General features: G+C 39.1%; 1 protein-coding gene across 6 annotated transcripts in view; it reads right to left on the bottom strand.

The window, feature by feature from the left end:
• Positions 1-16326, bottom strand: part of RAB28 (RAB28, member RAS oncogene family) — a 137981-nt gene that overhangs the window by 26195 nt on the left and 95460 nt on the right. Inside the window, exons 7-8 of one of the 6 annotated variants that reach the window (XM_077878064.1) lie at positions 1925-1973; positions 824-918 (exon numbers count right to left, since the gene is read on the bottom strand). The exons of 3 other annotated variants lie outside the window; for them this stretch is intronic. In XM_077878064.1, the coding sequence (XP_077734190.1) occupies positions 1962-1973 (12 nt within the window). In that variant the 3' untranslated portion in view covers positions 824-918; positions 1925-1961. Of the gene's footprint in view, positions 1-823; positions 919-1924; positions 1974-11778; positions 11803-16326 lie in introns of those variants that run through there. 2 more of the 6 variants (XM_077878049.1, XM_077878074.1) reach the window with 2 other exon arrangements.

Below are 16326 nucleotides of genomic sequence, written 5' to 3'. Positions count from 1 at the left end.
AAATAAACCATTATATCCAGCCATAACTTTTTTAGAATGTTTGCAGCAATTTGTGAGTAAGAAAACGTGTAAATGTTAAATAGGAGTCAAATATACAGGAGAAATGTACTGAGCAACCCAATTTTTAAAACTTTTCCAATTTTAAAACTTTCCTCCCAAATCCCTAACTTACTTCCAAAGAGCTCACTATTGGGTTATGAATAATGACTCTAACAAAATACCGAATGAAATATTTAGAAAATTACCTCATATTCATGTTTTTAAAATAATTTAAACCAAAAGACACTTTTAACTCTTCTTTCCACCCCCGTAACCCACATTTCAAGAAATATCGTCAATGATGAATTTAGCAATGTGCCCTAAGTAATAATTTAAATTAAAACAGCTCTTTCACTGTTCTCAACTCTATTACTAAGTCTGCACACACAGAAGCAGACAAAGAAAGGTAATTCAAGGCAAATTTTAAAAATACTCTTTCAATTACCATGCTATTTCAGGAAAAATGGGAAGGACTGAATAATGAAATAACCGTCTCAACTCTCCACTTCACTGCACATGTGATAAACACAACCATAAAGACAAATATGTTTGAAAGCAACTGAAATGTTATTTTAATTTGTTCCAATTCCTCGTTTGTCAGTCTCCTGGCACAGAATCAATTTTTCAAAGTTCTAAAACAGGACTTACAATTAACAATATTAATTCCCAATAATGTACAATAATCATTTGAATTTCGCTACTCATAAGGAATAAAGAGCAAGACAGCATCCACTAATTCTCCCACCCTCCTCCCCCAAATTATAACCAATTTACCCATTAATACCTGCACTACTGTACTGAACAGATTCTACTCTGAGCAGAGTTGGTATGTTGATTATCTTCTTCCGGGTACTTCACTATTTCTGCCCTGACAATATGCTGCCAATTCCGTACAACACAAGCAAGAGGAGGAAAAAGGGGGGGCGGGGGGGGGGAAGAAAGAAAAAATGGAAAGTATGTTCAATGACTGAAAATAGAAGGGAACGCCAAAGCAGAAAAAGAAACACAAATTTAAACATGTCACAGAAGAAACAGCAGAATATATGCATATAAAAGAAAAGAAAATGAATGAACATCCATGAAACATTATTCTTTGCAACTCTATTTAATTACTGAAATAGCCTTGTCTACTGAACCTCCTAGACAAGTTGGGAGTTCTACTTTTGGTATCACAATGATACATAACATCTATAACACCCAGAACTACAAAGGACAACAGAGAATTACAAGGCTTTTCCATACTAAAGTGCGGTAAAAGTATTTAATTCTATCTCTTCCACAAATATTACTGAAGATCTCTCTACACTACGTGCCAGTCATTTAATACTGGGAATGCACAGGTAAATGACACAGGCTCTGTCCACAAGGTGTTCTGGACTAAATGCTGAGAGAAACGTGTACACAGCTAATTGCCATAGGAGATAAGTGCTTTGCTAGTTGACTTTAAATACATTGTGGGGTTGACCACAGGGGAAAGGGTAATTAATTTTCTCTGAAGGTAGGGAGTGGATGCATAAATCTGAAGAAGCCATGTGCCACTTACAATCTCTACACTTAATAATAACTATTACTTGTCAGAGACTTCTTTTTGGTGCTCATTCCCTGTCCCACACAGCCCTAACCTCCATGCTTCCAAATTCTATATAGAAATAAACAAGTTCAAAATATACTTTTCTATCATTTAAAAAAAAAGTCCTGACATACAATATATAAGCATGATAGCTACTGTTTCAAATATCTAAGAGTTTTGCTAAACAAAAAATCAAAACTACCTTGTTAGGTTTTTGATTGCAATAACCCTCAGGATGAAGAGCACGTATGACAAGTATGTATGATAGAGATAAGACGCTTCCCTCAAATTTTTTAGACTCGAAATTAGCCTCACCTTTTTTATGCTTTCAAATATTTCAGAAAATCTTTCTTCATATTAGTATCTATTAGTTAACACATATAGAAAAACATGTTAATATAGGCAGTTGTTTGTGATAATATTTATAAAGATTGAATAAACAACTCAGAGTAAATGAAGAGGATGCTATGGTATATTAGCCTTGAATGGGCTCTGCTCCAATTCTCTAGCAAGCAGCATTAACTTCTGGACAAGACTCATGATTTACTAGGCATTCAGCCTGATGCTATCAACAGAAGCATTACCAACTGCCACATGAGGTATTAATGTGGAACACCATTATCTGACCTCCCCAAACCTAACTGTTTCATGCCAAACTATGGGTTACAATAAAGAAAAGGGATTTTCATAATCAGTAAGCGACTCATTAATCCTCCACAATGTTGGTTTAAACCCTATCCTATAAACACAACCAGGTTACTGACCTGTGGTCAAGACATTTTGGTTGAAGTATTGACTAACATAAATGACTTGGATTTTCACCATTAATTTTCATCAAATTAATGAAGAACTAACAAGGCAACATCTTTCTTGGAAGCCTTGGCTGTCTGACATAAAGATCTGTACAAAGTTTCTCAAATGGAAGCCAGACTAAGGCTTCGCAGATTCAAAACTCTACTTTCTATGAGGAGAAAAACATTGATTTCCATGCCATAAACTTCATGGTAGGTGACTTCATAGTAGTTAGCTTGTTTACAAGCCATTCATTGATGTTTTCAGAGAAAATGTTACCTACAAAACACAAAGTACCTAGCCACAAAGTACACTCTGCTATTATTCTCTATTAGTTAATGGAGTGAAAATAAAGAAGTGGCCCTAAGAGGAAAGAAACCGTTGTGGCTGAAAACCAGCCTAACCCATATTTTGTCAGAGTATTTACTTGTGCGTGGATATTGGAAATGGAAGTGGCAGCTATGCAAAGGATAAGTAAGAAAGCAAGCTAGGAGCTGGGGCAGTAGGTATAAGGAGTAGAGATGGGCTCTTGGGAGGACAGTAAAGATAAATTAGGACAATTCTGCAACTGTGTCTTAATCCAGATAGTAGTAACATATATACCACTGCAAAAGCTGTAGTTTGTCATGTTTAGGATATGCAGTAAACATACCTTGAAGGCTTAAACACTTGTCACTATCACTCATTCAAAGCTAATCACTATTCTAGATACTGAAGAAACTCAGATAAATAATACATAGTCTCTGTTTCTAAAATGCATAAGAGTCTAGCATGGAACACAGAGACATAAACTATTAAGAATATTATGATATAAATTCAAAGTGCAACAAAATTACAGATTACCATTTAAAGCATGGTTATAGCATTATTAAAAGCATAGAACTTTGCACACAGTAGGAACTTCCACTACTTTTCTTTTCCTTCCATATAATTTGCCCTTAGATGCTGCCAGTAACTTTCATAACTTTGGGTGCAAATTACTTTACCACTTTGGTGTTCACAATCTCCTAATCCATAAAACAGATCTACATGGTTTATTAAGTCCCACCTTAAGACCTTGAAACTATATGAAAAAATAACTCTTTTAAAAGGTGAGGAGAAAAAGAAAAATTTGGGATATGATATGGAAATCCACTCAATGTTCAGTATCTGAGGATTAGAATAGTATGTACAAAGCGAGTAAATATGTCCTGCAAGAAAGGCAAGTGATGTTTAGGGTAAGAAAGGAATCCCAGTGCCGTTTTTGTAAACAAATTGGAAAAAATGATAAAGATTAACATCTAAGTAAGAAAAATCTAAGTTCCTGTGATGCCTAAGTGGCTCAGCAGTTTAGCATCTGCCTTTGCCTCAGGGCGTGATCCTGGTTTCAGGATCGAGTCCTGCATCGGGCTCCTTGCAATGAAGCCTGCTTCTCCCTCTGCCTGTGTCTCTGCCTCTCTCTGTGTATCTCTTATGAATAAATAAAATCTTTAAAAAAAAAAAAAAACAGAAAAAGAAAAATATAAGTTCCTTTTGGCTTCTGAAGGAAGGTCAATATTCAGATAAAGCTGAGGAGAGGGCCCCTAAGACCAGGGGTTAAATGGGTGCTCGAGTTGTACAGTTATGTATATGCCTACTACATGCCAGGCCCTGTACTGGATACATTCATATATAGTATGAAAATATTCAGAGAGGACATAGAGAAAAAAAAAATAATATATATATATATATACGCACACACACACATATATTAGCAAGTTTAGTATCTCACACAAGTGAGAAATTTTTGTTTTAAGGAAACTAATGCTTACCAAGTTCAAACAGAAATTCATAAGTTTATTAACTGGCAAGTGAAAATGTCAAGGCTTAAAGAATGTATTAAGTACTCTTAACACCAAGTATATAAGGAAAAACTCCTTGCAATTCAGACTGAAAGAGAAGACACAGAAGTATGCATTTTCTACTTGGATTATCTGATGCATTACCGAAAGGCTGAACGCTGCACCTTTGAGAGAACAGTAATTGGAAATTCAATTTTTGTCCATAAAGGTTTGACTACTCTTTAAACAAACAAACAAACAAAATGGGAAATGAGAACATTTGTTAATAATTAGTCCCAACTTTTACATTATCTTAGAGGAGAACAGTTGGGGGAGAAAAGAGAACAAATAAATGATAGAAATGCCAACTATTGCTTAAATCAGGGACTGTGGACAAGTCATCTTTTTTTTTTTTTTTTTTTTTTTTACTTATGATAGTCACAGAGAGAGAGAGAGAGAGGCAGAGACACAGGCAGAGAGAGAAGCAGGCTCCATGCACCGGGAGCCCGACGTGGGATTCGATCCCGGGTCTCCAGGATCGCGCCCTGGGCCAAAGGCAGGTGCCAAACCACTGCGCCACCCAGGGATCCCGACAAGTCATCTTAAATGGACATAAGTGTTTAAATAGCTGTCTGCCCCTACTTGTTCTGGTAGCTCCTTGAGAACAAGGACTTTCACATATTCCTTTCTGTACCCCCAAATTCTACTGTGGTCCCTGCTAAGAAGTAGACCACCAAACAATGTCTGCTGTATTCATAAACTGTGTTCCCTTTCTTTCCTCCCTTTTCCCCTTCTTCCCTTCTTGTAAAGCTTACAAAAAAGTGCTGGAAATTCATTTTATAGAACTCCCTAAAAGGAACAAACTAGGTTAGAACTAAATAGCGGAATCTCTTTAAATAATCACTGAATGGAACCAAGTCTATAACCTGATTATAAATAACTATGTCACAAACTGAATTACTATGGAGTCAATTTCCATGTGACTGGTGAATCTACCAAATAGCTCCTTCTCCATAAAATAATACCACTTTCAAATGTTATACCAAATTCCCTCAGGAATCTTTCAAAAAAACATAGAACATAAGTGTGCATTCTCTTTCCCTCTTTGCCTTGCCTCCCTTCTCCACCTTTTTCTCTCTCCTCCTTCTTTCTCACTCACCAGTTAGAATAGTCATCATCAAGAAGAAAGAGATAAATGTTGGCGAGGATGTGGAGAAAAGGGATCTATTGCACTACTGGTGGGAATGTACACTGGTGCAGCCACTAGGGAAAACAGTGTGGAGGTTCCCCCCAAATTAAAAAGAGAACTACCATATGATCCTACAATTCTACTTCTGGGTAAAAACAAAAACGTAAGCGAAAACACTAATTTGAAAAGATATATGCACCCCCCCATGTTCATTGCAACATTATTTGTAATAGCCCAAGATATACAAACAACCTCAGTGTCCATCAATAGATGAATGGATAGAAAAAATGTAGTACATATATGGGGCACCTGGATGGTTCAGTCTGTTGAGCATACAACTCTTGGTTTCAGCGCAGGTGGTGATCTCACAGGTTGTGATCTAATGGATCATGGGATCGAGGCCCATGTCAGGGTCTGCGCTCAGTATGGAGTCTGCGTAAGACTCTCTCCTCCCTCTACGTTTACCCACTTCCCCACATGCACACTTGTGTACTTTCTCTAAAATGAATACATAAGTTTTTTTTTAAAAATGTGGTACATATACATACAATGGAGTATTATTCAGCCATGAGTAAGGAAGACATTCTGTCATTTGTGACAACATGGATGGACCTTGAGCATGTTATGCTAAGTGACAGATGTCTAAGACAAGCACTGTATGATATCACTTATCAGTGGAATTTTAAAAAGTTAAACTTATGAAAACAGAGAATAAAATGGTAGTGGCCAGGGATCGGGGATGGGGAGGACCAAAGATGTTGTTTAATTTACAAATAGTAAATATGCCCTAGACATATAACGCACAGTACAGAGAAGATAGACAATATTGTATTATAATCATCAAACGTGTTAAGATGCTAGAACTTAATTATTCCATCTGCTAAAGAGAAAGGATAATTACGTGTTATGATAAAGGTGCTAATTATCAAATTACAATATATAAATGTACCAAATTAACACATTGTAGACCTTAAGTTTATCCACTGTTATATGTCAAATACATTTCAATTAAAAAAAAAAAAGAAGTAACTGTGCTCAACACAGCTTGTTGGCTTGCATGTAGGGGCTTAGAGACTTCTTAAAAAACTGAGCTTTCAAAAACATTTCCACTGAGAAAATGTTAATTGTGAAATCAATAATCTAATTAGCAAAGGCATCAAATTTATCAGATTCAAGAAAGAAGAATGAGGCCTCCCTACACAAAGGATTCTTACAAACATAACAAAAGAGGGCTCTAGTAACTTGAATTCCTCTTCAAAAGAATGAATTCAAAGTAAATTCCACCAACAAACTGAAGATTGCGTTGTCACTGCATAATAAACAAGATGGGATGTGCTTGAAAGGTACAGTGTACAGAAAGGGTAGAGAGCTATGCAGTGAACATATCTGGTACCTCTTTAGTTAAAATATGCGAAATATTAAGTCCATCTCTAAAATCAAGATAGTAGCTTTCTGGCTCTCATGACTAAGAGTGTGCCAAGAACATTAATAAAGCCTCCCTACAATTTTGCCTTTCAAAAGTATCCAGGGTTAGCCCATCTCTCTGGAGCTATTCCTTAATCACTGTGGGAATGAGGGAGTACATAGAATTCTCTCCCTGAGACATCTTAGCACACCTTCGCCTCTAGGGAGGGCCCACCAATAAGGAGAGCTCCCCTTTCTCCATTCCATTAGGAGAGAAATCTCAAAGTAATCTGGGATTTCTCTCCTTTATCCAGTCATTCCACAAGCCTTGATTCTGCTCTGCTACAGCCATTGTTTCTCTCCCGCCTTGATTCTGCTCCTTATCACATGAAATCAGTAGTTTCCTTGCAATCTTTCCCAACCACACACACGCCCTGCCACTTGATTAACCTTACCTAAAAACTGCCTTCATATATTTCTCTGCTTTAAAAACTATTTCCCATTATCAACATGTTACATAAAATTTATCAACTTAGCATTCATTAAGTCTCCATAATCTTTTCTCAATCCCTTCACACTACAATGCAGTGGTCATTTATTTTAAGCAAACAGCTCTTCTGCTTTCAAAATATAACCTAAGCTTTTCAGCTTGTTCAGGCCAGTTTCTCTTCCTCCCACTTCAAACTGCTCAGTAAATCTTCCCCCAATAGAGCAGAGTGGGAACAATAGGGGCAGTGCTGTCAAACAAGCCTGAGTTCAAATCCTACCTCCACCACTGGCTAACCACAGGTCAGTGGATCAAGTTACTTAATCTCCCAACAGTTTCCATTTCCTGCCCATAAAATGATGAATTACCACTTGCCCCACAGAGTTACGAAGAAAGTGAAGTGAGATAACACAGTGCCTGGCACATAATATTTTCTTCACCTAAGGCAGGGACTATGCATCTTAAACTCCTTTAAATCTTCTCTAGACCCATACACCATACATATGTATGATCAATAAACCGCTTATGATTAGTTTGATAATAACTCATGAACTCTCTAATTAACCAGAGACAAACATCATTTAGAAAGAGAAGCTAGGGATCCCTGGGTGGCGCAGCGGTTTGGCGCCTGCCTTTGGCCCAGGGCGCGATCCTGGAGACCCGGGATCGAATCCCACATTGGGCTCCCGGTGCATGGAGCCTGCTTCTCCCTCTGCCTGTGTCTCTGTGCCTCTCTCTCTCTCTGTGACTATCATAAATAAATAAAAATTAAAAAAAAAATTTAAAAAAAAAAAAAAAAAGAAAGAGAAGCTAAACAGCAGTGGAATCACTTGACCTCTGGAGTCTGCCAAGTTCTGTGCAGTCAAGCAAATCACAATGATTTTTCTTTTTGTAGCTTTCCTCCTAGGCCAAATCCAAGCACAGTTATCTTTGAACAACATAGGTTTGAAATGTACCAGAGTCCATTTATGTGTGTGGATTTTTTTAAATAAATACGATACTATAAATGTATTTCCTCTTATGATTTTTATAATTTATTTTTATATTGGAGTTCAATTTGCCAACATATAGCATAACACCCAGTGCTCATCCCATCAAGTGCCCGCCTCAGTGCCTCTCACCCAGTCACCCCCACCCCCCACCCACCTCCCTTTCCACCACCCCTTGTTCGTTTCCCAGAGTTAGGAGTCTCTCATGTTCTGTCTCCCACTCTGATATTTCCCACTCATTTTTTTTCCTTTCCCCTTTATTCCCTTTCACTATTTTTTATATTCCCCATATGAATGAGACCATATAATGATTGTCCTTACCCGACTGACTTATTTCACTCAGCATAATACCCTCCAGTTCCATCCACGTCAAAGCAAATGGTGGGTATTTGTCATTTCTAATGGCTGAGTAATATTCCATTGTATACATAAACCACATCTTCTTTATCCATTTATCTTTCGATGGACACCGAGGCTCCTTCCACAGTTTGGCTATCGTGGCCATTGCTGCTAGAAACATCGGGGTGCAGGTGTCCCAGCGTTTCATTGCATCTGTATCTTCTAATCCCCAGAAGTGCAATTGCTGGGTCGTAGGGCAGGTCTATTTTTAACTCTTTGAGGAACCTCCACACAGTTTTCCAGAGTGGCTGCACCAGTTCACATTCCCACCAACAGTGCAGGAGGGTTACCCTTTCTCCACATCCTCTCCAACATTTGTGGTTTCCTGCCTTGTTAATTTTCCCCATTCTCACTGGTGTGAGGTGGTATCTCATTGTGGTTTTGATCTGTATTTCCCTGAGGGCCAGTGATGCAGAGCATTTTCTCATGTGCTTGTTGGCCATGTCTGTGTCTTCCTCTGTGAGATTTCTGTTCATGTCTTTTGCCCATTTCATGATTGGATTGTTTGTTTCTTTGCTGTTGAGCTTAATAAGTTCGTTATAGATCTTGGAAACTAGTCCTTTATCTGATACGTCATTTGCAAATATCTTCTCCCATTCTGTAGGTTGTCTTTGAGTTTTGTTGACAGTATCTTTTGCTTTACAAAAGCTTCTTATCTTGATGAAGTCCCAATAGTTCATTTTTGCTTTTGTTTCTCTTGCCTTCATAGATGAATCTTGCAAGAAGTTACTGTGGCCAAGTTCAAAAAGGGTGTTGCCTGTGTTCTCTAGGATTTTGACGGAATCTCGTCTCACATTTAGATCTTTCATCCATTTTGAGTTTATCTTTGTGTATGGTGAAAGAGAGTGGTCTAGTTTCATTCTTCTGCATGTGGATGTCCAATTTTCCCAGCAGCATTTATTGAAAAGACTGTCTTTTTTCCAGTGGATAGTCTTTCCTCCTTTGTCGAATATTAGTTGACCATAAAGTTGAGGGTCCACTTCTGGATTTTCTATTCTGTTCTGTTGATCTATGTGTCTGCTTTTATGCCAGCACCACAGTGTCTTGATGACCACAGCTTTGTAGTACCACCTGAAATCTGGCATTGTGATGCCCCCAGCTATGGTTTTCTTTTTTAATACTCCCCTGGCTATTTGGGGTCTTTTCTGATTCCACACAAATCTTAAGATGATTTGTTCCAACTCTCTGAAGAAAGTCCATGGTATTTTGATAGGGATTGCATTAAACGTGTATATTGCCCTGGGTAACATTAGCATTTTCACAATATTAATTCTTCCAATCCCTAAGTATGGAATATTTTTCTATCTCTTTGTGTCTTCCTCAATTTCTTTTAGAAGTGTTCTATAGTTTTGAGGGTATAGACCCTTTACCTCTTTGGTTAGATTTATTCCTAGGTATCTTATGCTTTTGGGTGCAATCATAAATGGGATTGACTCCTTAATTTCTCTTTTGTCAGTCTCATTGTTAGTGTATAGAAATGCCACTGACTTCTGGGCATTGATTTGTATCCTGCCACACTGCCAAATTGCTGTATGAGTTCTAGCAATCTTGAGGTGGAGCTTTTGGGTTTTCTAGGTAGAGTATCATGTCATCTGTGAAGAGGGAGGGTTGACTTCTTCTTTGCCAATTTGAATGCCTTTTATTTATTTTTGTTGTCTGATTGCTGAGGCTAGGACTTCTAGTACTATGTTGAACAGCAGTGGTGAGAGTGGACATCCCTGTCTTGTTCCTGATCTTAGGGGAAAGGCTCCCAGTGTTTCCCCATTGTGAATGCTATTTGCTGTGGGCTTTTTGTAGATGGCTTTTAAGATGTTGAGGAATGTTCCCTCTATCCCTACAGTCTGAAGAGTTTTGATCAGGAATGGGTGCTGTATTTTGTCAAATGCTTTCTCTGCATCTATTGAGAGGATCATATGGTTCTTGGTTTTTCTCTTGCTGATATGATGAATCACATTGATTGTTTTACGGGTGTTGAACCAGCCTTGTGTCCCAGGGATAAATCCTACTTGGTCATGGTGAATAATCTTCTTAATGTATTGTTGGATCCTATTGGCCAGTATCTTGTTGAGAATTTTTGCATCCATGTTCATCAGGGATTTGGTCTGTAATTCTCCTTTTTGGTGAGGTCTTTGTCTGGTTTTGGAATTAAGGTGATGCTGGCCTCATAGAACGAATTTGGAAGTACTCCATCTCTTTCTATCTTTCCAAACAGCTTTAGGAGAATAGGTATGGTTTCTTCTTTAAACGTTTGATAAAATTCCCCAGGGAAGCCATCTGGCTTGTGGTTTTCCAAAAATGCGTCCCTTTCTTCTACATTGCCTAATTTATTGGTGTATAGCTGCTCATAATATGTTTTTAAAATCGTTTGTATTTCCTTGGTGTTGGTGGTGATCTCTCCTTTCTCATTCATGATTTTAGCAATTTGAGTCTTTTCTCTCTTCTTTTTAATACGGTTGGCTAATGGTTTATCTATCTTATTAATTCTTTCAAAGAACAAACTCCTGGTTTTGTTAATCTGTTCTACAGTTCTTCTGGTCTCTATTTCATGGAGTTCTGCTCGAATCTTTATTAACTCTCTTCTTCTGCTGGGTGTAGGATCTATCTGCTGTTTTTTTCTCCAGCTCCTTTAGTCGCAAGGTTAGCTTTTGTATTTGAGTTCTTTCCAGTTTTTGGATGGATGCTTGTATTGTGATGTATTTCCCCCTCAGGACTGCTTTTGCTGTATCCCAAAGATTTTGAACAGTTACTTGTATCTTCATTCTCGTTAGTTTCCTTGAATCTTTTTAATTTTTCCCTAATTTCCTGGTTGAGCCTTTCATCTTTTAGCAGGATGGTCCTTAACCTCCACGTGTTTGAAATCCTTCCAAACTTCTTCTCACAGGTTCTTTAGTTCTAATTTCAAATCATTATGGTCTGAAAATATGCAGGGGACGATCCCAATCTTTTGGTATCGGTTAAGAGCTGATTTGTGACCCAGTATGTGGTCTATTCTGGAGAAAGTTCCATGTGCACTTGAGAAGAATGTGTATTCAGTTGTGTTTGGATGTAAAGTTCTGCAAATATCTGTGAAATCCATCTGGTCCAGTGTATAATTTAAAGCTCTTGTTTCTTTGGAGATGTTGTGCTTAGAAGACCTGTTGATTGTAGAAAGTGCTACATTCAAGTCACCAAGTATAAGTGTGTTATTATCTAAGTATATCTTAACTTTGGTTATTAATTGATTGATATACTTGGCAGCTCCCACAATCGGGGCATAAATATTGATGATTGTTAAGTCCTCTTGTTGGATAGATCCTTTAAGTATGATATAGTGTCCCTCTTCATCTCTTACTACCATCTTTGGGATAAACTAGTTTACTTGATATAAGGATGGCTACCCCTGCTTTCTTTTGAGGGCTATTTGAATGGTAAATGGTTCTCTAACCTTTTATTTTCAGGCCATAGGTGTCCTTAGTCTAAAGTGAGTCTCTTGTAAACAACGAATAGATGGGTCTTGTTTTTTTATCCAGTCTGAAACCCTGCGCCTTTTGATGGAGTCATTAAGTCCATTCACGTTCAGAGTTACTATTGAAAGATATGAATTTAGTGTCATCATGATACCTATTCAGTCCCTGTTTTTGTGGATTGTTCCCTTGGACTTCCTCTTTCTATTACAGAATCCCCCTTATATTTCTTGCAGAGCTGGCTTCGTGGTCACATATTCTTTCAGTTTCTGTCTATCTTGGAAGCTCTTTATCTCTCCTTCTATTCTGAATGAGAGCCTTGCTGGATAAAGGATTCTTGGCTGCATGTTCTTCTCATTTAGGACCCTGAATATATCCTGCCAGCCCTTTCTGGCCTACCAGGTCTCTTGGAGAGGTCTGCTGTTAATCTAATATTTCTCCCCATAAAAGTTAGAGATTTCTTGTCTCTAGCTGCTTTAAAGATCTTCTCTTTATCTTTGAAATTTGCAAGCTTCACTATTAAATGTCGAGGTGTTTAGCGGTTTTTATTGATTTTAGGGGGGGATCTATTTCCTGGATCTGAATGCCTGTTTGCCTCCCCAGATTAGGAAAGTTTTCAGCTATGATTTGTTCAAATACACATTCTGGCCCTCTGTCCCTTTCGGCGCCCTTGGGAACCCCAATTAAACGTAGGTTTTTCTTCCTCAGGCTGTCGTTTATTTCCCTTAATCTATCTTCATGGTCTTTTAATTGTTTGTCTCTTTTTTCCTCAGTTTCCCTCTTTGCCATCAACTTGTCTTCTATGTCACTCACTTGTTCTTCTACCTCATTAACCCTCATCGTTAGGACCTCTAGTTTGGATTGCATCTCATTCAATTGATTTTTAATTTCTGCCTGATTAGATCTAAATTCTGCAGTCATGAAGTCTCTTGAGTCCTTTATGCTTTTTTTCTAGAGCCACCAGTAGCTTTATAATTGTAGTTCTGAATTGGCTTTCTGACATTGAATTGTAATCCAAATTTTGTAACTCTGTGGGAGAGAGGACTGTTTCTGATTCTTTTGAGGTGAGTTTTTCCTTCTAGTCATTTTGCCCAGTGCAGAGTCCAAAAACAAGGAGAAAAAGAGAGAAGAGAAAAAAGAAAAGAAAAAGAAAAAAAGAAAGAAGAAGAAGAAGAAAGAAAGAAAGAAAGAAAGAAAGAAAGAAAGAAAGAAAGAAAGAAAGAAAGAAAGAAAGAAGAGAAAGGAAGGAAGGAAGGAAGGAAGGAAGGAAGGAAGGAAGGAAGGAAGGAAGGAAGGAAAAAGAAGAAAGAAAGAAAGAAAGAAAGAAAGAAAGAAAGAAAGAAAGAAAGAAAGAAAGAAAGAAAGAAGAAAGAGAGAGAGAGAGAAAGAAAGAAAGAAAGAAAGAAAGAAAGAAAGAAAGAAAGAAAGAAAGAAAGAAAGAAGAAAAGAGAAAAAAAAAAGGAGGGGAAGCAAACAGAAAACAAAAAACAAGGGAGAGTATCAGTATCCTCTGATTCTGTATACTGTAAATCCCTCGACTTCCCCTAGAACTTTCCAGTGCTGCTTTGTCGATAACTTATTTTTATTTATTTTTCCCCTGTCCGTCTAGCTGGTCTTCTGGGGGAGGGGAATCTACTGTGCTGATTTTCAGGTGTGAGCACTTGGGGGTTGCTTCTCAGCCCCCTGCCTGGTGCAGGGCTCAGTGAAAGTTGTTTAAGCTGTTTGTCCGGTGAGGCCACTGTGAGGCTCAGTGGGGGTTGTTTATCCTGTGAGGCCCCAGGAGGAACAACAGTGGCGGCGGCCAGCTCTCCAGCCCTGGAGTCAGATCCAGCAGGAACTACCACAGCTCCCAGTCCGCAGGGGCCTGTATGCTCCAGGGGCGGGGCCGCCGATCTGCACAGCTCGGAGCTGCCCAGCGGCAGGACCGTCCTCGCTGTCCTGGGCCCTCCCGGCCTCGCCTGTCCCCGGGGGAGCGCTGGATCCTGGCCTGTGTCCCCCGGCGCCCTGGGCTCCAGGGCCTGCGCGGCTGGAATCGCGCTCAGACCACCGGAGCCGCGTCGGAGCTGCTCCCCGCCCCGCCCGGCACGCTGCAGCCCTTTAGGGAGCTCCGCCACAGGGTGTGGTGCGCTCTCCCCAGGGCGCAGGTCCTCTGTTGGTGCTCCTGGGAGCCTGAGGGCATCCCCGCCCCTCCTGGGATCCTGGGATCCTGCTCCAACTCCCTGCATGCGCCTTTCTGTCCAGGAAGATTGGTGAAGCTCCTGCTTCTCCCGGACTGGGCTTTCCTGTCCTGGGGGCTTTTGCTGCGTGGCCTTAGCCCACTCCTTGCTGGGCCCCTCCCACTTGGATGCTTTTTATTTATTCCCCCCCCGCCCCCCCCCCCCCCCCGTCTTTCTACCTTGATAGAAGCTCAAACTCTTCTCACTGTGGCATTCTTTTTATTTTTATTTTTATTTTTTTATTTTTATGATAGTCACACAGAGAGAGAGAGAGGCAGAGGAAGAATCAGGCTCCATGCACCGGGAGCCCCACGTGGGATTTGATCCTGGGTCTCCAGGATCGGGCCCTGGGCCAAAGGCAGGCGCTAAACCACTGCACCACCCAGGGATCCTGCAGCTGTTCTCTTTTTAAATCTCAGGCCGAATTCGTAGGTTTTCAGGATGATTTGAAAGTTATCTAGGTAATTTGGTGGGGGACAGGTGACTTGGGGATCCTACTCTTCCACCATCTTGCCCCTCCTCCTCTTAGGATTTTTCTTTTTTTTTTTTTTTAATTTTTTTTTTAATTTATTTATGATAGTCACAGAGAGAGAGAGAGAGAGAGGCAGAGACACAGGCAGAGGGAGAAGCAGGCTCCATGCACCGAGAGCCCGAAGTGGGATTCCATCCCAGGTCTCCAGGATCGTGCCCCAGGCCAAAGGCAGGCGCCAAACCGCTGCACCACCCAGGGATCCCTCTTATGATTTTTCTTAAGTAAGTTCCACACCCAGCATGAAGGCTTGAACTCACAACACTGTAATTAAGACCTGAGCTGAGATCAAGAGTCAGAAGCTTAACCCACTGAGCCACCCAGCTGCTCCTCCTCTTAAGATTTTCTTAAAAACATTTTCTTGTCTCTAGCTTACTTTATTGAAGGAATACAGTATATAGTACACAGAACATACAAAATAACATAATCAATTGTTTATGCTGTTGGTAAGGCTTCCAGTCAACAGGAGGCTGTAACTTAGGTTTTGGGAGCATCAGAAGTTACACATGGATTTTCAACTATGTAGGGGGTCAATGTCCTCAACTTCCATGTTGTTCAAGAGTCCATTGTAATGATTTTTATGTGTCTGGGAGTAATTTACATGGCATAAGATGCCATAACACTGTGCCTGACCATAATAAGTGCTGAAATAAATGTCTTGTAAAATGATTAATAAAAAAATATTTCCAGAGTTTCAAATATTGCAATCAAGTCCTAGAATCAATCACATCAGCATAAAAATTTTTCAGCTGAAATTTGATGTTTTTTCACACACACACACACACACATACACAGTGACCATGAAAATAAGACACAGAACACTGAAAGAATTAAAGAAAAAATTAAGGATGGGAGAAGACAATTATATCTTTTTAGCTATTTGGGGTAGGCATAGAGTGGACAGAATTGAGGAAAAATGTAATTTATTTGTTGCTTCTCAGCAAACCAAAAGCTTAACTTTAAACTCTAGGCTCCTACTCTGATTTTTCGTTCTATCAAACATGTGAATTAGTGTACTATTATGGTGGTATTTTTAAGTGCTTAATCATTGGCATTTACATTTCTAAGAACTGTCTAGAAATATTGAAAGAATTCAGAAATCTTCAACAATTAATACCATTATTAAATTCTGTATTAAATTAGCAATCAAATAACACCAAGAATTAATGTCATTACAGTGGGGGATATTTTAGAGAAGAACAGAGAACACAGACTTAAAGAAAAAATAATGTTTCACCAAAGTGAACACAAAGGATGCCAAATGGAGTAAACTCTAAGACTGAACTTAGATAAATTGTTGGGATTATGTATGAAATAAAAAAGGATATTGCAGTACAATAATCCTGGAAGAACTTAAATAAGGAAGTATAAAACAATATGGTCAGCATCTTAACTCATTATTTAACCACTGATGAACTTTGTATTATATTAATCTCAATTTTAGGACAATATGAAGTTTTAAGGGTATCA

This window comes from Canis aureus, chromosome 2, assembly GCF_053574225.1.
Source record: "Canis aureus isolate CA01 chromosome 2, VMU_Caureus_v.1.0, whole genome shotgun sequence".
NCBI classification, from domain to species: Eukaryota; Metazoa; Chordata; class Mammalia; order Carnivora; family Canidae; genus Canis; species Canis aureus.
The sequence above is the reverse complement of the archived record's forward strand: the minus strand, read 5'-3'. Positions and strand labels throughout refer to the sequence as shown.